General features: G+C 45.0%; 1 protein-coding gene and 1 long non-coding RNA gene across 2 annotated transcripts; one reads left to right on the top strand and one right to left on the bottom strand.

The window, feature by feature from the left end:
• Nucleotides 1-486: 486 nt before the first annotated feature.
• LOC130403001 (pinin-like) lies at nucleotides 487-3416 on the bottom strand. Its single transcript, XM_056607093.1, has 3 exons — nucleotides 3148-3416; nucleotides 1132-1251; nucleotides 487-728 (listed from the first exon to the last, which is right to left on the bottom strand). The coding sequence occupies exons 1-3, from the start codon at nucleotides 3305-3307 to the stop codon at nucleotides 487-489; spliced, it is 522 nt and encodes a 173-aa protein (XP_056463068.1). The 5' UTR covers nucleotides 3308-3416.
• Nucleotides 3417-4003: 587 nt separating this feature from the next.
• On the top strand, nucleotides 4004-6666 carry LOC130403069 (uncharacterized). Its single transcript, XR_008904057.1, has 3 exons — nucleotides 4004-4196; nucleotides 4716-4923; nucleotides 5924-6666. It is a non-coding gene; the product is annotated as an uncharacterized LOC130403069 (long non-coding RNA).
• The last annotated feature ends 16338 nt before the right edge of the window (nucleotides 6667-23004 follow it).

Genomic DNA, 23004 nt, shown 5'->3' with positions numbered 1-23004 from the left:
CGTCAATCCGGGGGGAAACTGGGCTGGCCTGTTTTTATTTCTTTAAACCAATCACAATCGTAGGGCGGGGCTAACCCCGGGAAGCAGCAGCGGTACGCAATACGGAAAAGCCAGCAACCGGAAGGGGAGGAGTAGCGGTGGAATCCGACGCTAGCGCAATATACGCTGTCCATTTCCGCTCAGCCAGACTACAATGGGAGTAAACGTGAATAGTTCCAGTCTGCATAAGTGGGAGTGTCACATAACGTCACAATGTAAACTTTTCAATTAACTTCTGTATGAGGTATGAGGGCTCGACTCTGGGATTTCCCCCCCTCCCCCTTCTGAAAATAGAACACAGAATTTAACAGACATTTGTGCTTCTCGCTTCACTTTTAACCTCTCTGGTCAAACTCAGAGAAAGGCTGAATGACCTGGAGAAAGGTCAATCTCAAATGTTGAAGACAAGGGGAGGTGGAAAATGAATTTGCTCCATAAAGGATAGATTCAACGTTTTACTGGAGTTTTATCTCTTTTGCGGACATCAGTCACTTTGTGGTGCTTCCTGGCCTTCTTTATTTTGTGCTTTGTCTTTGAAAGTCTGAGTTTTCCCTTGCCCTTTCGTTTCATCTTCTCATCTGAGGAGGAGGAGGAAGAACAGGAGGAGGACCGGCTCATTGAAGACAATGATGAGCAGGAGGCAGTGTCTTCCTCTGAAGATTGTTCTTCTCTGGGAGCTTTAGACAGGTCTAGACAGTACAAAAAAACAAAGATTAAACAGATGTTGCTGATGCCTTATACAGAATACCATTTCTTCCTTTTTGTTCCAACAAAGGTAATATTTTGTGTAAAGTCAAAATAACCCTAGACCTGGGATGTGTTACTATTAGGTGGTTACTATTAGGTGGTTAAGTGTCGAACCAGGGTAAGGAAAGCTAGAGGTAGTGGTAAATATGATAATAGAAGAGTCTGGAGTCTCCATTCTCTTAACTACAGAAAGCCAGCAGGCTACTATAAGGAGGTTTACCACTTCCTCTAACTTAACTAACCAGGTGTACCACTTAACCTCCTACTTGGAATATGTATATGTTTGACTGACACTGTATACATTTTTGTGTCATACACCGAAAATGTAGGCTTGTTGAACCTTACATGCCAGTTGTTTGCGAAGAGCATCCCTCTCCTTTATCACTTTCTGGAGTTTCTTATCTTGAGACCGCTCTCTCATCTTGGCCTTTTGGAGGAGATTCTTCACCGTTGGTGACCGGTCACCTGTCAAAAAACGTCATTTCAGCATAGTTGTACAGCTAACACACAGCAATTTAATTATTTTTTTTAACACAGCCTGTTTATGTTATAGCAAATTCGGTAACAAATACCACGAACATTGTCTATCTAGCCATAACTTTTGAAAGTAAGAGATTTTGAAAGTATTGTGCATCAAAGTTACTGTTAGGAGCAAAATATTGCCGTTCTCATGAATAGCTTAGAGTATTTTGGACATTTAAGTAGTTACTCAGCTGTAAAGTAGCCACTAAGCTGTAATGTAATACATGCAGAATAATAATTTTTATACACTATGACAAGACCTGAGGTGCGTTCAAGTTCAGCGAACATAGGCGAACGTTCGCAACGAACGCGTTGACCATAAACAATTAATTTTGAACGATTTTTGAACACCGTTCTAAACAAACTGTAAACGAAAAAAATGGATACGAAGGCCATGTTATTAGCGGCAGCCTCCATGTTAATGGAAGAGTTTACAGAAGAGGGTTTGCAAGTGGTCGACCTCGTTGAAAGCCTACTGCAGACAACCAGTACGGAAAATTCAAGAATAGAGGGCTACGTCACCGAAGTTGTACCCACTTACTGCGATATAACGTTCAAATCGCATTTTAGGATGCAAAAGACAACAGTTGAAGTAAGGGTGTAGATAGGCTATATGAAACGTTTTATCTATTGCTTTCAGTGTAGGAAAGGAGTAAATGATTTCAGTTTAGTTTAATGCCATGGCAACGAATGTCACGTAGCCGAAGAGAGCACCGCGATCTATCTCTGTTTGTGGAGAACTACCTCTTCAGACAGTTTGCCTATGTTCGTAAACGTTTGCTTGCTTATGTTCGTTTAACGGAAAATGTTTAAAATCGTTTGCGAACGTTCGCATATGTTTGCGATTCTGAACGCACCTCAGGTTATTTGAATAGGCTCAGGCTTTAATAGGCCTACGGTCAGAGTTCGACACTCCATTTGTTCCGACCCGTGGTCGTAACAAAAGTTGTAAGAATTACATAATACCTAGTCAAAAATAACCACATGTACTCCGACTGTGTAATAAATATGTAAGGGATAATGCCCGACGAGGTGTCCATTATCAGGAATTAATGGACGACGTGGAGGCGTGAACCGTCCGACGCGAAGCGGAGGACGGTTGCCTCCGCGAAGTCCATTAATTCCTGATAATGGACACCTCGAAGGGCATTATCCCGCTTATACCACGGTCACTTACCAACGGTGACCAAATTAAGACCATTAATTTATATTTTCATGCGTTTTACAATCCGAATATAAAGTTTTCCACAAAACATACATTTGTTTGCCTGGTTACGCCTGAGGGTCTGACTAATACCCGGAACCACCATTACACGCCCGTTGGGTTCTCATGCAACGGAAACATTGTTCACTCCTCCAGTAATTAGGACGGGCCATAGCTACGACTTTAGAACGGGAGGTAGCGGAAGGTATTATAGTCCGCTCAGCTTTGTTTTGTTTCCCGTTGCTATGGTTACTACTATTTTAGAGACGATACGCCAGCTAGCGCATTAATTGAGAACGGTAAACAGACAATTTGACGGAACTACTTGTCGGAACTATACTTGTATATCAGGAGTTAATGCACACCCTGCATCCAATCAGAATCGAGTATTCCCGCAGACCGTGGTATAAGTATTAATAATAATAAAAACAAATCTAGGTCTCGTACCAGTGCATGACATGCTTCGGCCAATGAATCGATTTTCTCACCACGCGGCGGTGCGCCATAGCGGCGGACTATGGCGGTGCGCCATAGTCTCGTCAATGTGTGGGAAAGGGTGCCAGTGTTAATGCTAACCAGTAAGCATAGCCTAATTTTATGAACATAATGCTAGGTCATAACCTGTTCGAACTTACCTTTCTTCGGTTCAGAGACATGGGGGGTATCTGTGGAGTCATCACCACTGTCAAAGTTGATGTCACATGTTTGAGCGGAGGCGGAGGGGAGCATTTTGTCGTCCTTCGCTGCTGTTGTGTTCTTTCTTAAAACTTTCCCAGACCTGGTGCCTGCCGACATTACGTACACTTCCAAATAAACTAGCGAGCCTGGCTTGCGCAATCAAAAGAGCATCAATGTGAACTTCAGCCAAGTGTCTTGGAACTCACTTGAGCTCTGCGAAGTGAGTTCCAACAGGAGGAGTCAGATGTATGCAGACCACTGTGATTGGCGCATTTGAAAAAAATAAATGTATGCATATTTATTTATTTAGTGGTTTATAATATAAAAGTTTTAAGAATTACATAATACATAATTACGGTAATAAAAAAAAGTTTCACAGCTAATGTAGCCGTTAGCACACTCAGGATCTAGTAATTACGAGATAATATCTCGTAATTACGAGATCCTGAGTGTGCTAACGGCTGCATTAGCTGTGAATCTTTTTTTTATTTGGTGAATGCTTAGCGCCACCGTACGTTAACCTATAACCCCAAGGAAGAATTGGAGGGAAAGAGCCATTATGTACATTGGGCTAACAGCGCTCTCAGTCAAGCATAGATGGGTCTGACGACATGCTGTGTAGGCCTACACTATGACAGGCTTAGCTAGGAAATTTAGAATCCTTATTGAGGGTCGCCGATCAACTAAGAAACATTTAAAATGAATTAAGTGGCTACAGAAAAAACAAATCCTCAAGCAGAAGATGAAATGCAAAACCTGCAGAGGCAAAATGAAAATGACAAAGAAGTCTTGTGGAGACTACTATGAATGGTAAGTTGGTCTTCTTAAGTTTAATGTCAAATTTACTTTTGACTTTTTTGTTAAAGAAATATATTTATATTTTAATCCGCAGGATGTGCAGAGGGGGCTTCAATCACAGGAACAGAGTGAAGCAGTCTATAAGGCACAAGTCAATTTTCAGCCAGTCCAAGTTATCTCTTTTTGATTGGTCACGGTTCATTTACAGGTAAGATTATGACACAATAATGTAGGCTAAGGATAGATGAGTGGAGTGTTTTCATTGTGCACCTGCATGTAGCCTCTGGTAATGTTATTTTGAACGTATAGCTTGAGAATGAAAGGAAAGGTGAGAATGAAGTGAACGGCTCTTCTGCCAAAGTGCACCACATACACCAGCAGCCAAAATGTGACATTAAAATTTCCTGTAGCCAAATAAACACTGTCATGCTCTTACACAATTTCAAATGTGATGTGAAGCCTTGCAATGTGATGTGAAGCCCTACGCATACCGGCTCTGTTACTAATGTGTTACACGTGTCCTTTCTATTTTCTGAATATTATTACAGTCTATGTGTGTGTGTGTGTGTGTGTGTGTGTGTGTGTGTGTGTGTGTGTGTGTGTGTGTGTGTGTGTGTGTGTGTGTGTGTGTGTGTGTGTGTGTGTGTGTGTGTGTGTGTGTGTGTGTGTGGAAGGGGGGGGGGGGTCATTTGAAGAAATGCTAATTATTTGTGATGCTTTGTTTCAGGTTTTCACAAGGACTGCGTTTAAGACAGATTGACATGATGATGGATGAGATATCAAGGAGTCCGACCTCTCTTTCAAAGATGGCAAAGAAGCTACGAGAAGTATGTATTTGGGCACTTAATAGAAGAAGGAGAAGGAAGGGACAGCGATTGGGTGGAAGACACGAGTATGTGGTGATCGACGAAAGCCACTTCAGACATAAGAGAAAGGTGAGAAAATATTGTTTGAATTTTCATAACATGTACATAAAATATCAGAGTAACAACTACCATAATTAAAATATGCTGGAAAATTAAGTGGTAGACATCACTGACAACAACACACATTGATAATAGTAAAGTGCATACACACGCATTGTGCACCCATTCCCCTCTGCATTCAGCCAAGTGTCATTCTTCACATTCAGCCCCAACCTACACACACTCATTTACCCACATGTGCCCACTACTCTACCCCGACAGCTCTGCCCCTAGCTCTGCCCATCATCAAAAAAAAACTCCACTGATGTATTCTGTATATTGTAAGGCCCCCCCCGCCTCCCCCCTAACGCCTGCTACCACCCCCCACTCCACACACCCCATAGCCCATCACCAGAAAGCCCCCCGCCCCTCCTGCCTGCAAACCCCACCCAGCACTTGCCCATTCGTCATACCACTTCATCACCTTATGCCTAGTACACAACATCATACGAGTTCAGCCTCTGATTTGGAGAGTGCCGACACCCCTGCTAACTCTCCATTGTTAGAACCATATGTCTGGTATTTTTATAATTGGGAGTCTCGAGTTCGTGCATAGGGCTGATCTGTAACTTCGTTATACACACCACTGGCACAGGTAGACCCTCAGATTACATGGTGACGTCATGTTTAATCCCTTTCAAAGTGTTAACATTAGATCAGGGGCAAATTCAACCGATGCACCGGTTTTCGCAAATGAATTACCGATTGATTTACGAGGCAAGGTCTTTATCTGTGATGTCCAAGCCGACCCTACAATCCCTCAATAATCCCTCCCCAATGTCCAACATGCACTTTACATCTTTACGAACTCAATTTCATTGCATTTCTTACACCAGTAACTATGTGCATGTGACAATAAAACGTTGTTGTATCCTTGTGTAATGCATCCCTCATACACAGAATGTGTAATGCTTTGCTGCGACTTGCTTGCCTTCATGATCACTTTCTCTTTTGTTTTGTTTTAATACAGTATGGGAGAGGCAGAGCGGCTGGGGGGTGGAAAAGAAAAAAGTGGGTTTTTGGCATGTTGGGCGTGAAGAAAAGTGATGGGAAGAGTCAGAGACCAATCCTGCGCCTGGTGGACAGGCGAACCAGACAAGAACTTGTCCCTTTGCTATGCCGACATGTAAAAATGGGCTCTTACATCATTAGTGATGAATGGCGGTCATACCGTGTACTTAATGATCTGGGGTTCAGACACTTGACTGTAAACCACAGTATGTGGTATATGGATCCTATTACAGGAAACCATACACAGCACATTGAACGTGCTTGGCGAACTGTTAAGGAGCAGGTCTGGAGACAAAGGGGCAACCGGACAGAAGAACTGTTGTCAGACCACCTAAATGTGATTGAGTGGCATGAATGGATTGCAAAAAAGTACCACAGTGGTCCATTGGGTAGGATTTTGCATGACATAGCAGAGATGTACAAACATCTCTGAAACACATACACAGTCTTTCATTAAAGGCACACCAGGTAACATTTTTAGGTTAATTTAACAGTTTCTTAGTCACTGATGATTAAATGGCTAATTACCGGGTGAATGGAGCGTCTCTCACCCATCTTTGCCTTGTGTGCCTTTAAGAAACCTATTAAATCTTAAAAAAAAGCTATTGGAGAGTTCTTTGTTAGAGTTATAAATAAAATATTTCCATCCCCCTTCCCAACAGTGTGTGCTGAGATCATTCATTTCCAGTGTGAAAGTGAAAATATTTGCTATCGTTAATAAATGTTAAATAAATATTTGCAAAAAGGGTCCCCCATACTGATAGTTATATATTACTAATATATTAATTAAGCTTAACCAACTTTATTATAAGGGTCCCCTATACTGATAGTTATTACTAATATATTAATTAAGCTTAACCAACTTGATTATAAGGGTCCCCAATACTAATAGTTATATATTACTAATATATTAATTAAGCTTAACCAACTTTATTATAAGGGTCCCCCATACTGATAGTTATATATTACTAATATATTAATTAAGCTTAACCAACTTTATTATAAGGGTCCCCCATACTGATAGTTATATATTACTAATATATTAATTAAGCTTAACCAACTTTATTATAAGGGTCCCCATACTGATAGTTATATATTACTAATATATTAATTAAGCTTAACCAACTTCATTGTGAGAGTCCTATGAGGAGTGGTTCATATTGGGATAGGCAGAAGCACAGTTTAATAACAATTAGTTAAATAATAATATTTCATTAACTTTTACATTAACATATAGTTTGTAAATAAACATTTAACATTTAAATAATGTAAGAAATAACTTAATTAGTGCCAAAAATACATTTAGTTAACTATTAATAAATATGAATACAATATTAGTTAATAGATTGTTTTCTATTTGTTAAAACATTAACATACAGATTGTATGCAAACAACTAATATTTAATTAATGATGGAAAAACTATTATCTTGTGCCAAATAGATATTTTAGTAACAATTAACAAATATTAACAAAGAATTAGGTAATGACTAGTTTGCTATTTATTATGGCACCTTATTATAAAGTGTTACCGAAATACCTGTTTTTAATGTTGATCTTTTAAGCTACCGTCCATTTATTCAGGCTTTTGAACATTGTGTGGAAAGAAAGACAGACAGTGACCTCGACCGTCTTTATTTCCTGGAGCAATACACATCTGGTAAGCCAAGAGAGCTTGTTCGTAGCTGTCTACATATGAATGCAAATGATGGGTACGTAGAAGCTAAGCGTCTGCTGAATGCTCACTTTGGAGATCCGTATCGCCTCACAAATGCCTACATTGAGAAGGCCCTGGCATGGAATGTCATTAGAGCTGAGGACGGAAAAGAGCTGCACAGCTATGCCCTGTATTTAAGAAGCTGTTGTTACGTAGCCAGAGACTTGTCGGAGATGTCTGAGCTTGACACCCCATCCAACTTAAAGCTGATCCTGTCAAAATTACCATTCAAGCTACAGGAAAGATGGAGAGTCAAAGCATGGAACATACAGGAAGAAACGCAGAGAAGAGCAAGATTTTATCATGTTGTGGAATTTGTTGAAAGGCAGTCAAGAATGTTGTTAGACCCAGTGTTCGGCTCTCTCCAACAGTCACCAGCCAGAAGCATAAAAACACCTGAGCAGAGGACTGTGAGCAGGAAAAGCTTTGCTACCACAATCACTCCAGTAGTAACTCATGCACCGCTGAGTGAGGAGGGAACCAGAGAACCAGAGAACCTCTCAAGAGTGGCGTTCACAAAGCCATGCATCTTCTGCAAAGGAAACCACTTCATGGAATCCTGCCACCAGATGGCAGCAAAGCAACATACAGAAAAGGTTCAGTTCTTAAAAGAAAATGGAATGTGCTTCGCTTGTCTTATTAAAGGTCACACCAGTAGCGCATGCAAGAAACGTCTGACCTGCCAAACATGTCAGAAAAAACACCCGACGATTCTGCATATCCACATACAACAAGCCTCAATCCAAAGGCCTTCTGCATATCAGGGCCACACTAGCCATAGTGGCCAAGTGGAGCAGTCCACCATCACCCAAACCAGAAGTAATTCAGTTGCTGCTGCATTGGCTACGAAGCATACTGGGGCCGGTGTGTCTGACTGTAAGCTTGCCATTGTGCCTGTGAAGGTAAAGAGTGTGAAAAGCAACCAATTCATACAAACCTACGCATTCCTCGATCCTGGAAGCAATGCATGTTTCTGCACAGAGAAGCTGATGGAAGATCTGCATGTAGAGGGCAGAAGAACTGAAATCCTACTACAAACAATGGGACAAGAAAGAGTTGTGAATACTTACCATGTGAATGGATTAGAGGTGAGCAGCATTGATGGAACAGACTTTATGCACTTACCTGAAGTATTCACGCAATCCAGAATCCCAGTGAGCCATGAGAACATTGTTGCACAGAAGGACTTGCAGAAGTGGCCATACTTAAAAGACGTTCAACTTTCAGCCATTAAAGCAGATATAGGTCTGCTTATCGGTGCCAATGCCCCATGGGCACTGGAGCCTTGGAGAATCATTCACAGCCAAGGAGACGGGCCTTATGCTGTCAAGACCCACTTAGGATGGATCATCAACGGACCATTGAGTGGTGGTGCACTTACTGATGAACGTGGCCGACCGTGTGTCTCTTCCAACAGAATCTCTGTTACAAGATTAGAGGAACAGCTGGTCAAGCAGTACAACCTGGACTTCCCGGAAAGGGCTTGTGAGTCATTTCGTTCAGACTACAATAAGTTCATGAATGCAATGTTTGACAAAGGCCATGCTGAGCAGATACCAGATGACCAATTGTCAAGAAGCGATGGTAGGGTGTGGTACATACCCCACCATGGAGTATACCACAAGAAGAAAAACAAAATCCGTGTAGTATTCGACTGCGCTGCATCATTTCAGGGCACCTCACTCAATCTTCAGTTACTGCAAGGACCTGATCTGACAAACACACTCCTGGGCGGCATACTCAGATTCAGACAGGAACCAGTGGCCATTATGGCAGATATTGAGGGGATGTTTCATCAAGTCCGAGTCCCTGAAAAAGATGCTGACTTCTTGAGGTTCCTATGGTGGCCTCACGGCAATGTCAACCAGCCCCTAGTTGAGTACAGAATGGTAGTACATCTTTTTGGCGCTGTCTCCTCACCAAGCTGCGCCAACTACGCTTTGAAGAGAACTGCCATGATAATGAGGGCCAGGTGGACAGAGACGTTCTAAATACCATCAGAAACAACTTTTATGTCGACGACTGTCTTAAATCTGTTTCCTCTGACCGACAAGCCATACGTATGGTCAGTGAACTCAGAGCGACATGTGCAACAGGAGGCTTTAAACTAACTAAGTGGGTGAGCAACAGCAGACATGTGTTAGCCTCAATCCCAGAAGAAGACCGAGCTTTGAAGGAAATTGCAGATGTCAACCTGGAGAAGAGTGAGCTACCATTAGAGCGCGCTCTTGGTGTGCAGTGGAACGTTGCGTCAGACACCCTTGGCTTTAATCTCTCTCTAAAACAACAGCCTTACACACGGCGGGGCATTCTCTCAGTGGCCAACTCTGTTTTCGATCCTCTTGGATTTCTTGCACCTATGGTCCTTCCAGCAAAGAGGATAATGCAAGAACTCTGCAGAGGAAGCTATGGATGGGACTCAGAGATTCCGCCCGCCGTTGCCAAGAGATGGGAGACATGGATCGGTGGTCTGAGCCAGTTGACAACCCATAACGTCAGAAGATGTTACCGGCCACAGGACTTCGGAGAAGTTTCTGATGCCCAGCTACATCATTTCTGTGATGCCAGTGAGGTGGGATATGGCACAGCGAGCTACTTGAGACTCACCAACACCAGAGGTCTCATTCACATTGCCTTTGTGATGGGCAAAGGAAGAGTAGCCCCGCTGAAACCGATCACCATTCCCAGACTGGAACTAGCAGCCACAGTCCTGGCCGTTCGAATCAACAGAATGCTGGAAAAGGAGCTTGAATACTCTCTTCAGCCACCAGTCTACTGGACTGACAGCACCACTGTCATGAAATACATCTTCAGCGACACCATCCGCTTTCAGACATATGTGGCGAACAGAGTATCCACCATCAGGGATCTGTCAGAGAAGTCTCAGTGGCGATACGTGAGCAGTGTCCTCAACCCGGCGGATGACGCCTCTCGGGGCCTGACGGCTGAAACATTTCTGAAGTCTGAACAATGGCTACATGGTCCAGCCTTTCTGAAACAGCCAGAGGAAACCTGGCCCAAATACCCAGAGAATTCCATCTCTCTTGCTGCTGATGACCCGGCTATCAAAAAGACTGTTGCAGTCTTTGGCACAGCTGCAACAGAAACACGAGATCCGGTCATTGAATTCATACAGCACTTCTCTTCATGGGATCGCCTCAAAAGAGCAACAGCAAGGCTCCTGCAATTCAGGGATCTGCTCATGCATTTGAGCAGAAAGAGAAAGGCCGCAGCACTCGCTCACCAACAGTCTGAGGTATCTGGAAAAGATCCAAAGGTACAGACACAGGAACATCTGTCTGTTGAAGATCTTGCACGTGCTGAAGAGACTCTCTTGTGCCGTGTTCAACAATACACTTCTGGGAGGAGATCTCAGCACTGGAAGCAGGAAAGATTACTGTTAAAGCTAGCAGCAAGCTTTTCAAACTTGACCCTTACCTCTGTGATGGAGTACTGAGAGTAGGCGGAAGACTGAGTAGGATGGCAATGCCGGAAGAGTTCAAGCATCCGGCCATTCTACCCAAAGACAGCCATCTAACCAGACTGCTCCTCCATCACATCCATATTTCGGTAGGCCATGGTGGCAGAAACCAGATGCTTTCAAAACTTCGCCAGAAATACTGGGTCATAAAAGCCAATTCTGCCACCAGAACAATCATGAAAAACGGCATATTCTGCAGACGTTGGCACACTCCCCCTAGTGTGCAGAAAATGTCAGACTTGCCTCTCAGCCGCACACAGCCGGACCACCCTCCCTTCACCTACGTGGGCGTTGATTACTTTGGCCCAATAGAAGCAAAAAGGGGCCGGAGTGTGGTGAAAAGGTACGGCGTCATATTCACCTGCCTTGTCAGTAGAGCCGTCCATCTAGAGCTGGCACATTCTTTGGACACTGACTCTTGTATCTGTGCTCTCCGAAGATTCATGTGCAGAAGGGGTCAGGTCAAAGAAATGTTCTCTGACAATGGCACAAACTTTGTAGGAGCAGAACGTGAGCTGAGAGAGTCACTTGCTCTTTTGAATAATGACACGATCCAGCAGCGCTTGTCAGCAAGAGGAATAAAGTGGAGTTTCAATCCGCCTTACAGCTCACACCATGGAGGCGCATGGGAGAGACTCATCCGTACTGTCAAAAAGGTCCTCTACTCTGTCGTCAGACAGCAGATGTTGGATGACGAGAGCCTGCATACTGTTCTGTGTGAGGTAGAAACCATCCTAAACGATAGACCTCTCACTGCAGTTTATGATTGTGCACGTGATCCAGAGGCCCTCACACCTAATCATCTGCTCCTGCTGAAAGGAAAACCCCTGCTGCCTCCCAGAGTGTCTCAGAAGGATGACTGCTATTCCAGACGGAGATGGAGACAGGTGCAGTACATCGCTGATCTGTTCTGGAAACGCTTTGTCAAAGAGTACCTCCCTCTCATGCAGGAAAGACAGAAGTGGAACGTAGCCAGAAAGAATCTCAAGCCAGATGACCTGGTCCTGATTGTGGATGAAACATCACCACGCAATTCATGGCCTATGGGGAGAGTGACAGAGACAATCCCGGACAGCAGAGGACATGTCAGACGAGTGAAGGTCAAAACAAAGAGCAACATCTTGGAGAGGCCCATCACTAAACTATGCCTTCTCCTGGAGTGTCGGTGTCCTACGTAGACACCGACACTTAATTAATCTTTTCTTTGCACTTTACAGGAAAATAACATTATTTTTGGATTTTGAAAGCCTTTTTTCGAAGAAGAATGAATCATTTTTCATTGGACTTTATTATGCAAAATGTGTGGACTCTTAACATTTAAGAATTGCGAAATGCTCCATGTTTATTATTGTATAATTGTCAATTGGATATTATGGACAATTAGGGGCCGGGATGTTGGAGCCATTTCTGCTGTTTATGATTTATTTGTGATATTTGTATTGTTTGGTAATTTCTGATATTTTGGAATATTGTAAGTATCGCGATCTAGACTCTGATGTGATGTTTGGTGTAGCCTGTGTCACAGGGTGCTTAGTGTTGGGCACCGTTTGGGTGTCTAAGCCCCGCCCTCTTTGGTGATTCACCTTTACTTACAGGTAACAGGTGGTGGGTTGTTTGAATGAGTTGGCGGGTGTAGAAGGACACAGTTTTTGACCGTGGTCTATATCGTGTTTGTTGCAAACCCTAAGTTGTGTACAATAAAAGCTGGAACTCGAAATACTGAACTCGCGTACTGAACATCTATCTACCCTCGTCAAAGTGGATCCATGCGAAATCGCGTTGGATGCCACAACAGGTACCATGTATGAGGGCAGAAGAGCAAGGGTGGTAACCCCAGTTGGCAACAGTGAGGAGATGGACATACTAGCAGGGGTGTAACAAGGAGACACCCTCGCCCCCTTCCTCTTTATTATAGTGCTGGACTACGCACTCAGGCAAGCCATCAGTGGATGAGAGCTGGAACTCGGCTTCACATTTACACCGAGGAGGTAAAGGAGATTCTCTGCCATAGTCCTAACAGACCTGGGCTATGCAGACGACATCAGCCTGATATCGGACCGTGTAGAGCACGTACAGGAGCTCTTGACCAGAGTGGAGGTTATGAGGAACCAGCCTGTAAAGGGGTCAGTAACCTGCTGGTTACGAGGAACCAGCCTGCTGGTGGACTGGCTGACAGAGTGGGCTGGCTGGCCTTTCTGGCAATAACATTGCACTGAACTCGTAAAAAAAACTGCGTCAAGGTCATTCTGGCATTCACGTCATTTTGTTCATTCTTGAAACTAGAATGGTATTGAGGATGGCGTTCTTCCTCTGTCAGCAGGAAGGGATCTCGGACAGCGCCCCACAGCCGGCACAATGCTGGGGTCCACAGGGAGAGCCTCCTCTACATCAGTGGTCCCAGACTGACCACAGCTGGACCACTACATGGACATCCTTCATGCCTTTAGAGGACCACAAGAATAGAAATGAACACAATCACTCAATGGAAACCTGATATTATGCAACACATTCAAATCAGGTCCAAAGTAATCACATAGTTATCCCTTCGGGAGGTGACTTCACACCCACGCACCTCCGTTCCAACTTAAACCTACAAATATATTATACAAATTAAATTTGCATTCTGACTGATTCAAATATAGAAAATTTGGGTACAGCGTCATATCAGATAAGGCAGAGTAAGGACCAACAAACTAACAACACTGAAACAAAACTAATAAACATAACAAACTCAAAGTATTGAAGAGGACACAAGCATGATACAATAGCATTTATATTGAAGTGAAGTGGGGGTGTACCACCATAGCCTCCGGCCAGTTAGTCAATATAAGCCACCCTAACATTCTTGGCATAAGCTTGATATTTTCAGTGCCAATTTAGGAGATTAAATGCTGGTGTGTCATACAAGGCCTTCCGTTGGTCCCCTGCTGATTCATACAAGACCAATCCAGGGTTAAAGTTCAACCTCGGCTGTGTTCCTTGCGAAGGCTAACTCTTATTTACTCCTATAGTTAAATAGTCGGATAGAGAGCGAGGGAGGAGGGAGAGAGGAACCTCTCCGGGAACCATCACCTTATTGTGGTGGAGAGGTTTGTGTGCCCCTTTGAACCTAAGGGTTGTGTTGTCTGCAGCCTAGTGCTCCTGGTAAGGTCTCCCAAGGCCAAGTGGTCTTAGGGTGAGGGGTCCGACTAAGAGTGGTTCATTGTACTTTAACAGCAAGTACAGTTTAGCTGTGAGGAGTTGTGCCCCACAGCCCTATATTATGCACATTGTAAAGTTCAACAGTGTAGAGAATCCAATCATCGCAAGTCCTATACGCAAATCCACTCATCTCATAAATGAGATGAGTGGGCGCAAGAGGTCGAAGGATGGACAGGCAGCAGGCTGCAGCCCAGACGACAGAGTGACAACCTGGTACACCCACTTCCGTGATCTCCTCGACACCCACCCGAGAGTGGATGGAGCTGAGGAAGAAATATCAGCAGTCCTAAGAGATCTCAAAATTGACGATGGCCCCTTTACAATTAGCGAGCTTGCAGCAGTAAAATCCACCCTGAAGCAAGGGAAAAGTGCCAGACGGCATTCCCTCAGAGGTCCTTAAAAACTGCAAGCTCAACGACATCATCCTGGAGTTCTGCAACCTAGCACCTATGGAAAACATCAAGCCCGAGATGTGGTCTCTTTCCAACATCATCCCGGTGCCTACATCTGGAGATCTCTTAAAGCCAGACAACTACAGAGGCATCAGTCTGACTTGTATAATCGCAAAGATGTACAATCGTATGATACTGAATCGGATAAGGGGTGCCAACGACCCTCACCTGAGAGAGAACCAAAATGACTTTCGAGAGGCGAGAGCCACCGTATCCCAGATCCTAGCCTTAAGGAGGATCATTGAAGAGGTAGAAAAGAACAACCGGACAGCAGTCCTGTGTTTTATTGATTTCAAAAAAGCTTTTGACTCAATACACAGAGGAAAGATGATGACCATTCTTAAGGCTTACGATGTCCCTCCAAACCTACTTCGGGCAATAGGTACCATGTATGAGGGCAGAAGAGCAAGGGTGGTAACCCCAGATGGCAACAGTGAGGAGATGGACATACTAGCAGGGGTGTTACAAGGAGACACCCTCGCCCCCTTCCTCTTTATTATAGTGCTGGACTACGCACTCAGGCAAGCCATCAGTGGATGAGAGCTGGAACTCGGCTTCACATTTACACTGAGGAGGTATAGGAGATTCCCTCCCATAGTCCTAACAGACCTGGTGTCACGCCCAGCTTTGCCGTGCTGGATGTGCCTCCCTGCCTGCCTTGCTTGGCGTGTCATGGTTGTCCGTGTTCCGTGTCCGTGTTCTTTCTATCGCCACTAGGGGGAGCTGTCTCTGTTGGTCGTGCCGGGCTGATGGCTGGGCTGATTGAGCTGGAGATAAAAGACGCCTTTCCCGTCGGCTCGGTCTCTCTCACTACTGCTATGGCCTGACAGGGAAGGGCTGGCTGCATCTTCGCTCCTCATCTTTACCTCACTTTGCTTTATATTACATCTACTGATATGCACTACACTTTTGGTTTGGCTTCCCCTTACTGATAAGGTTTTGGCATTAGCACTTTAAATAAATAATTGTCCCATCTTTACAACCAGCGTGGCTCCCTTTGTTATGTCAGCTCTACTCGAGCCAAGTGGTCCTGACATAATGGGGGCTCATCCAGCCGTATTGTAACCCTGAATTTGGTGGAAATTTGGTAGGTTTACTCTAATTCCCTTTCAACAGCTGAGTGCGGTGTGGTCACGTGATCGGCGTTTACGTTTTGTGAATGAAGTCGGGGTAGGCGTAGTTTGGGTGTACCGGCTTCTGAACGCCGATTGTTTGATTTGGGGAGATCATCGCTGGTTATCCTTTGGTTAAGCTTGGTTTTGAGGAAAATTGGGGAGCTTTCATTTAGCCACATATTGTTTTTGTTTGTTTTTTGAAAGGGGGAATGCTTTTCTCGTAGTGGAGCGTCATTTGGAGCCATTGTCGTCCCCATTCTAGAGCGCTTCCGCGCCGGGTTTATAGGCTGCCGTGTCACTGTTTCTGGGCCAGGGCACCGCTGTGGAGAACCGACCGCATTGGCTTTGTCGGGACGGCACGGGCTTCAGCAGCGTTTGGTGAGGAAATGATGTAATCATCCTGGTCCTTGGACTCAGTGCGGAGATAGGTTAGTGGGGGTAGATGTTTAGGGGGAGGGCTCCGATTGGTCTGCTCTTCTGCGTGATTTGATTTCACTTTGCATTATAGTTTTTCTTTTGTTTGGGCTATGTGGTTAGATTATTGGATAATTAGTGGAAGACCGATGGTTAGTTCTGCTTTTGGATTGTGTACATTGATCATGTGATTGTATCATTTGTGGGCTTGTATAATGAGTGGATATGATGACTTTTTGGCTGCTCCATCAGAGAGTTTATTGGTAGCGTTGACAAAAGAGCAGTTGTTTTGTATAGCAGATTATTATGTGATTGAGGTGACCATTCCAAAGAGGGCTAATGAAGATCAGTTAGTGGATTTCCTTCGGGAGCGTTTAAAGGAGAAACGGGTGTTGTCTGGGGTTACACCTGTAGAGCTAACGTCATTGACGGTGCCTGACCAACCGTTGTCCAACATGAGTCAACTAACGTTTGATGAGCAAAAATAACTTTTGCAAATGCAGTTAGAACATAAGAAATGGGTGGTGGTGCAGGAGTTGGAGCAGAAGAGGATCGAGGCTTTCGAAAGAGAGAAAGATCGATTGCTTGAGATGGAGCGGCTTAAGCATACCGAGCATGAACAAGAACAAGCTCGAGAACTTGAGCGCACCAGGCTTAAATTGGAAGCTGAGGGTAGAGGCAGTGCCGGCCAGCGTTCAGGCTTGGGAAGTATGATTAAGTTCCTTCCCAAGTTCAATGAGCGTGATCCCGATGTCTTCTTTTCACTATTTGAAAATGTTGCTGAAAATCAAGATTGGAGTAGCGAGGATAAAACTCTGCTGTTACAGACTGTTCTAATTGGGCGGGCACAAGAAGCGTTTGTGGCTTTGACTTTTGAAGAAAGGAGAAGTTATGATAAAGTAAAAGAGGCTGTGCTGAAGTGCTATGAACTTGTTCCAGAAGCATACAGACAGCGTTTTCGCAATTTACGAAAATTCGAAAGGCAAACTCATTCGGAGGTAGCCAGGGAGCTCGCAAGTTTTTTCAATCGCTGGCTCACTGCAGAGGGTGTTGTTGAATTCGATGGCTTGCGTAATTTAGTGATGCTGGAACAGTTCAAAAACATAGTGCCAGAACGCATTGTTACATATCTTAACGAGCATAACGTGAAGACCGCAGCCGAGGCTGCTGTCCTCGCTGATGGCTATGTGTTGACTCACAAGAATCAATTAGCCTATGTACGAGACTACTCGCAACGGTATGACAATCGCAGAGATGACCGCGACCACCGCAAAGATCACCGCGACGTTGATGCGCAGGTGGTTCGTGGAAATGTGGGTCCTCCTGGAAGGTTGGTTTCTGTGCCTCATAGCAAAAGTGAAGAAGACAATAAATGTAATTATTGTTGGCAATTGGGCCATTGGAAAATTGATTGTCCAGCTTTGCTTGCACGCAGAAAGAGTAGGTTTACAGAAATGAATAGGGAAGTCAAGGACGTCGGCTGTGTGGCTTCGATTCCTGCTGCGCATTTGGATGATGAACCTAAAGGAACAACCATGTCTAACTATGCTCCTTTCATTACAGAGGGGTTTGTGTCAATGATGGGAGATGATCGTATAGTGCCAGTAAAAATACTGCGTGACACAGGATCATCTGAGAGTTTTATATGTCAATCGTCTTTGCCTTTCTCCTCTTTATCGGACACTGGGAGCTGTGTTCTGATTCGGGGAATCATCCGTTTCCAGTGCCATTGCACAAAATTAAGTTACATTCTGGATTTGTGAATGGCGAAGTGATTATCGCTGTACGTCCGACTCTGCCTGTAGATGATGTTGACCTGATTATTGGAAATAATTTGGGGGGGGATTGCGTATGGCCTGAGAAGTCATGTCATTTTCCGGTGGTGGAATCAGTAACTGCAGCATCAGCAGAGCCGGACAAATGTCTTCTGGATTTCCCAGAGATGTTCTCTGCCTGCGCTGTGACGCGAGCGATGGCCCGTGAGCAGACAGAGAAGTCGTTTGATGTGTCCAAGACTGGTGCAGGTAAAGTGTTTGTCCCAGAGTTACCACCATTGGCCGTGAGAGTTGACAGTGAGATAATTGGCGCACAGAAGAATGGTCCAAGTCTTGAGAAGTATTTTGCATTAGCCACTGATCAAGCCGAGCATGGGTATTCGATCAAGGATGGATTATTGGTGCGCAGGTGGTCACCTCAGGAAGACACGGGTGGGGCAGATCAGGTGTTGCAGGTGGTGGTGCCTGTAGAGTACCGTGATGTAGGGTTGAAAACTGCGCACGGGGACGCGGCTGGACTTTTTGGGGTGAGAAAGACCTACAATCGTGTGTTACAGCATTTCTATTGGCCACGTATTAAAAGAGATGTAGCGGGGTACGTTAAAACTGGTTATACTTGTCAACTGGCAGGTAAACCAAATGTGTCCATTAAACCTGCGCCGCTACAACCCACTCTGGGCTCGCCATTTGGGGCGAAATACTCTGGTCCGTTCACTGTCCTGCGTAAAATCTCGAAGAGTAACTATGCGGTGTCTACTCCTGAGCACAGGAAGAGAAAACAACACTGTCATGTCGATCTACTAGAACCGTATTATTCCTCGCCATTGCAGGTGGTGGGTGAGATAACTGCGGCTAGTCCTGTGGCGCTCGCTTTTGGGGTGGGCGTGCCTGATGTTTCGCAGGTGGCAGCGGCGGAGGGGGTGAAGATCGGGTGGTGAGGATGGCCGGTGTTGGGGATGGGTTGTAGGCCTAGCAGTTGTGTCCGCACGGTTAAATGGGTGAATGTGCCCAATAGGGTGTATGAGTCTTCCATTGTGATTCATTATTTGGTTAGAATTCACTCATTCTGTTTTGGTGATTTGGGATCGTTGGGCAGATACAGAGTCCCGTTAATATGGGCCTCTGTCATTTAGGGGGGAGTGATGTCACGCCCAGCTTTGCCGTGCTGGATGTGCCTCTCTGCCTGCCTTGCTTGGCGTGTCATGGTTGTCCGTGTTCCGTGTCCTTGTTCTTTCTATCGCCACTAGGGGGAGCTGTCTCTGTTGGTCGTGCCGGGCTGATGGCTGGGCTGATTGAGCTGGAGATAAAAGACGCCTTTCCCGTCGGCTCGGTCTCTCTCACTACTGCTATGGCCTGACGGGGAAGGGCTGGCTGCATCTTCGCTCCTCATCTTTACCTCACTTTGCTTTATATTACATCTACTGATATGCACTACACTTTTGGTTTGGCTTCCCCTTACTGATAAGGTTTTGGCATTAGCACTTTAAATAAATAATTGTCCCATCTTTACAACCAGCGTGGCTCCCTTTGTTATGTCAGCTCTACTCGAGCCAAGTGGTCCTGACACCTGGGCTATGCAGACGACATCAGCCTGATATCGGACCATGTAGAGCACGTACAGGAGCTCTTGACCAGAGTGGAGACGGAATTTGCCAAGGTTGGTCTTAGGCTAAATGCCAAGAAAACCAAGGTAATCACCTACAACATCCTCCCGGACCATCCACCCCTAATTTCAACAGGGGGCATTGCTCTGAAGGTAGTCAATGACTTCAAGTACCTGGGCTCATGGGTGAACTCATCAGAGCAAGACCTGAAAGTGAGGCTGGCGCTCACTTGGAGGGCCCTGAATTGCATGGCCTGTGTATGGAAATCCAACCTCCCCAGAAACAATCAAGCTTAGCTTCTTTTACGCGACCGCGGAGTCTGTTCCACTGTATGGCTGTGAAACCTTGACTCTGAAGCCCACACTCAGTGGAGGCTTCTCCATTGAGGAGAGGGAGGAAGATCCTCCCTAACATTGTTGAGAATAAAAAGGTTGCTAGGTACGCATGACTTACTGGTAGCATTACAAGCAATTGTAACTGAAAATAAACATAGCTAAATAACTTCAGTCAGTGAGGGCAAAAATAGGCCAAATGATAGGCCCAGATTTTTTTATTTACTTTTACAAATCAATAGTAGGCCTGATTTGACTGCTTTGCATCCTTTCCTTCTCAAATTACAGTGATGCCACTGGTGGCTTTGTATACATTTTGTTCACATAACTCCCTCCCTTCTATTTTGTAGTTCACCAAAACACCCTGAAACAACTTGAGTCTCACATTCTTATGCCACCATACACCAACAGTGCAAGCAGGCCAATGGCAACCAAGCGCACAGTCCTTCCTCCCTCACTTTAAAAACGACCAGCCGCCACTGCCCACACTACAGAAGTCTCTGGATGGGTGCTACACCAGAATGCTCCGCACAGTACTTAACACCAGAACGTGCATGTTACCAACAAGCATCTGTATGGTGGGCTACCAGGGCTGAGCGAGAAGGTAGCAGCCAGGAGAATGAGACTGGCCGGTCATTGCCAGAGACACCGCAAGCTTCCAGCAAGCAGGCTGGTGCTATGGGAACCAACACACGGGAATCGATCAAGAGGACGTCCCACAACAACATACGTGGACATACTTCTGAAAGATTTTGTGGCAGAAAGCACTGGCGAAATAGCCAGATGCATGGAGGATCGAGAGGATTGGAAGCACCACTGGAGGACTCGTCCGAGGACGACCTAGAGAGGAGGGAGCAGGAGGGACACCTGATTCCACCAGGTCAGACATGGGCAGCATGTGAGAGACAGGTAAAGAGAGACAGGTGGAGGGAGACAGGTAGAGAGGGAGACAGGTAGAGGAAGAGACGTAGAGGGAGAGACAGGTAGAGGAAGAGACGGTTAGAGGGAGAAACAGGTAAAGGAAGAGAGGTAGATGGAGAGACAGGTAGAGAGGGACAGGTAGAGAGAGAGACAGTTAGAGGGAGAGACAGGTAGAGGGAGAGACATGTGGAATGAGGGACAGGTAGTGGGGAGAGACAGGTAGAGTGCGGGACAAGTAGAAAGAGACAGGTTGAAGGAGACAGGTATAGATATATTGTGGGCGCCTGGTCTCTGAGGTACAACAGTGGGCAACAGTGTCATGCTATCAGAGAACCGGGGTTACGGTCGTCCCCTTAAGTTCTCTTTCTAGCAATCGTGAGGTATCTCACATATGGGATATGTTTACTCCTGTATTGCTGGACAAGCCAACCTCAACGATATGTGAACATTCCAATCAAGACAGAGCGTCCTGCCATCTCTGTGAGTTCACACTCAAAACAGAATGAGCCAAGCGTTGCGCAGTAGCGTCAAAGTTTGTAAAACCTCACATTTCCTTGTCCAAGTTTTTTTTTATTAATTTTGAATGTTAAATATTCTATGTTAAATCCCAAATAAATTGTTGACATTTCTAAACGAAAGCCGGAGACTCTTCTTCTCCTCCGGAAAAACACGACCGCATTGCATTGTGGGAGACGGGAGTAACATGTAGGGTACATCGTATGTACACTCAAATTTGGGGTATTTTAAGTGCACTATATAGTGCATGAGTAAAAGTTAATCTGAGCAACAACTTGAAACTGTTTAGTGTTGCAATTGTTCAATTTTGCCCATGGAGAAAATATATTTTTTAAAGAAACAGTCTAAGGCAATGTTATTTATTTTTATTTCTACATTTCAGAATCTTGTATTCATATTTTTTCGAGCAGAATTCTAGCTTTGTATTATCTAATGTTCCTATTGTTAAAAGCACAAAAGTGTGTTATGAACAACTAGCACATTTATATTTTGCATTTTGTTTTCTTACTGTACCGAAAATGAACCGAACCGTGACCTCAAAACCGAAGTACGTACCAAACCGAGATTTTTGGGTACCGTTGCACCCTAGTAGTGGGTGAATCCCAAGAAGCGGATTCGCACACCTCCTGCAACGAAACCCCTTTAAACAAGGCCCACGACGTGGCAATTCCCCTTCTTGAATGCGCATGCAAACCAACAGGCGCCTCCAGCCCTTTTAGTGAATAAGCCAAAGTTATAGCCTCAACAACCCAGTGTGATAAACGCTGCTTTGTGATAGGCTTACCCTTGTGAGGGCCAGACCATGAGACGAACAGTTGATCCGCTTTCCTAAACCATAGAGTCCTTGACACATAAGCTCTCAGAGCGCGCACAGGACACAACTTATGTAGCCGCCGTTGTTCCGCAGAGGTGAACGGCGGAGGGTAGAAAACATTAAACTCCATGGAAAGGCACGAGTAGGACGTGTCCATGACTTTAGGAATATATGCCGGGTTCAGCCACAGCGACACCTTAGAGTCCCCAGAGCCAAACTGCATACATGACGAATGCACCGATAAAGCGTGTAGATCACCAACTCGTTTTGCTGAGACTAACGCCATGAGCAACGCCGTCTTAAGGGAAAGCGTTTTCGCATCCACTTCTGACAATGGGAGGCCCCGATAAAGCCCCCAACACCAGTGGCAAATCCCACCAAGATGATAGATGTTTTGACACACGGCGCAAACGACGTGCTCCCCGCACGAAACGACAGACAAAGGGATGCTGTCCCACTGTCTTACCGTTAATACCCATGTGACACGCTGATATGGCAGCGAGATACACTTTCAATGTAGAAAAAAAAGCTCTCCCCTTGTCAAGGAGAGACTGTAGAAATATCAACACAGTATCAACAGAACACTGGAAGGGGACTTCATCAGTAGAAGTACACCAATCCTCAAAGACACGCCACTTAGCCTCATACACAGTACGCGTCGAAGGCGCCCTCGCGCTTTCGATGGTCATTATAACATTCT

This window comes from Gadus chalcogrammus, chromosome 14 (genome assembly GCF_026213295.1).
Source record: "Gadus chalcogrammus isolate NIFS_2021 chromosome 14, NIFS_Gcha_1.0, whole genome shotgun sequence".
NCBI lineage: Eukaryota > Metazoa > Chordata > Actinopteri > Gadiformes > Gadidae > Gadus > Gadus chalcogrammus.
This window is presented reverse-complemented; position numbering and strand designations above follow the sequence as displayed.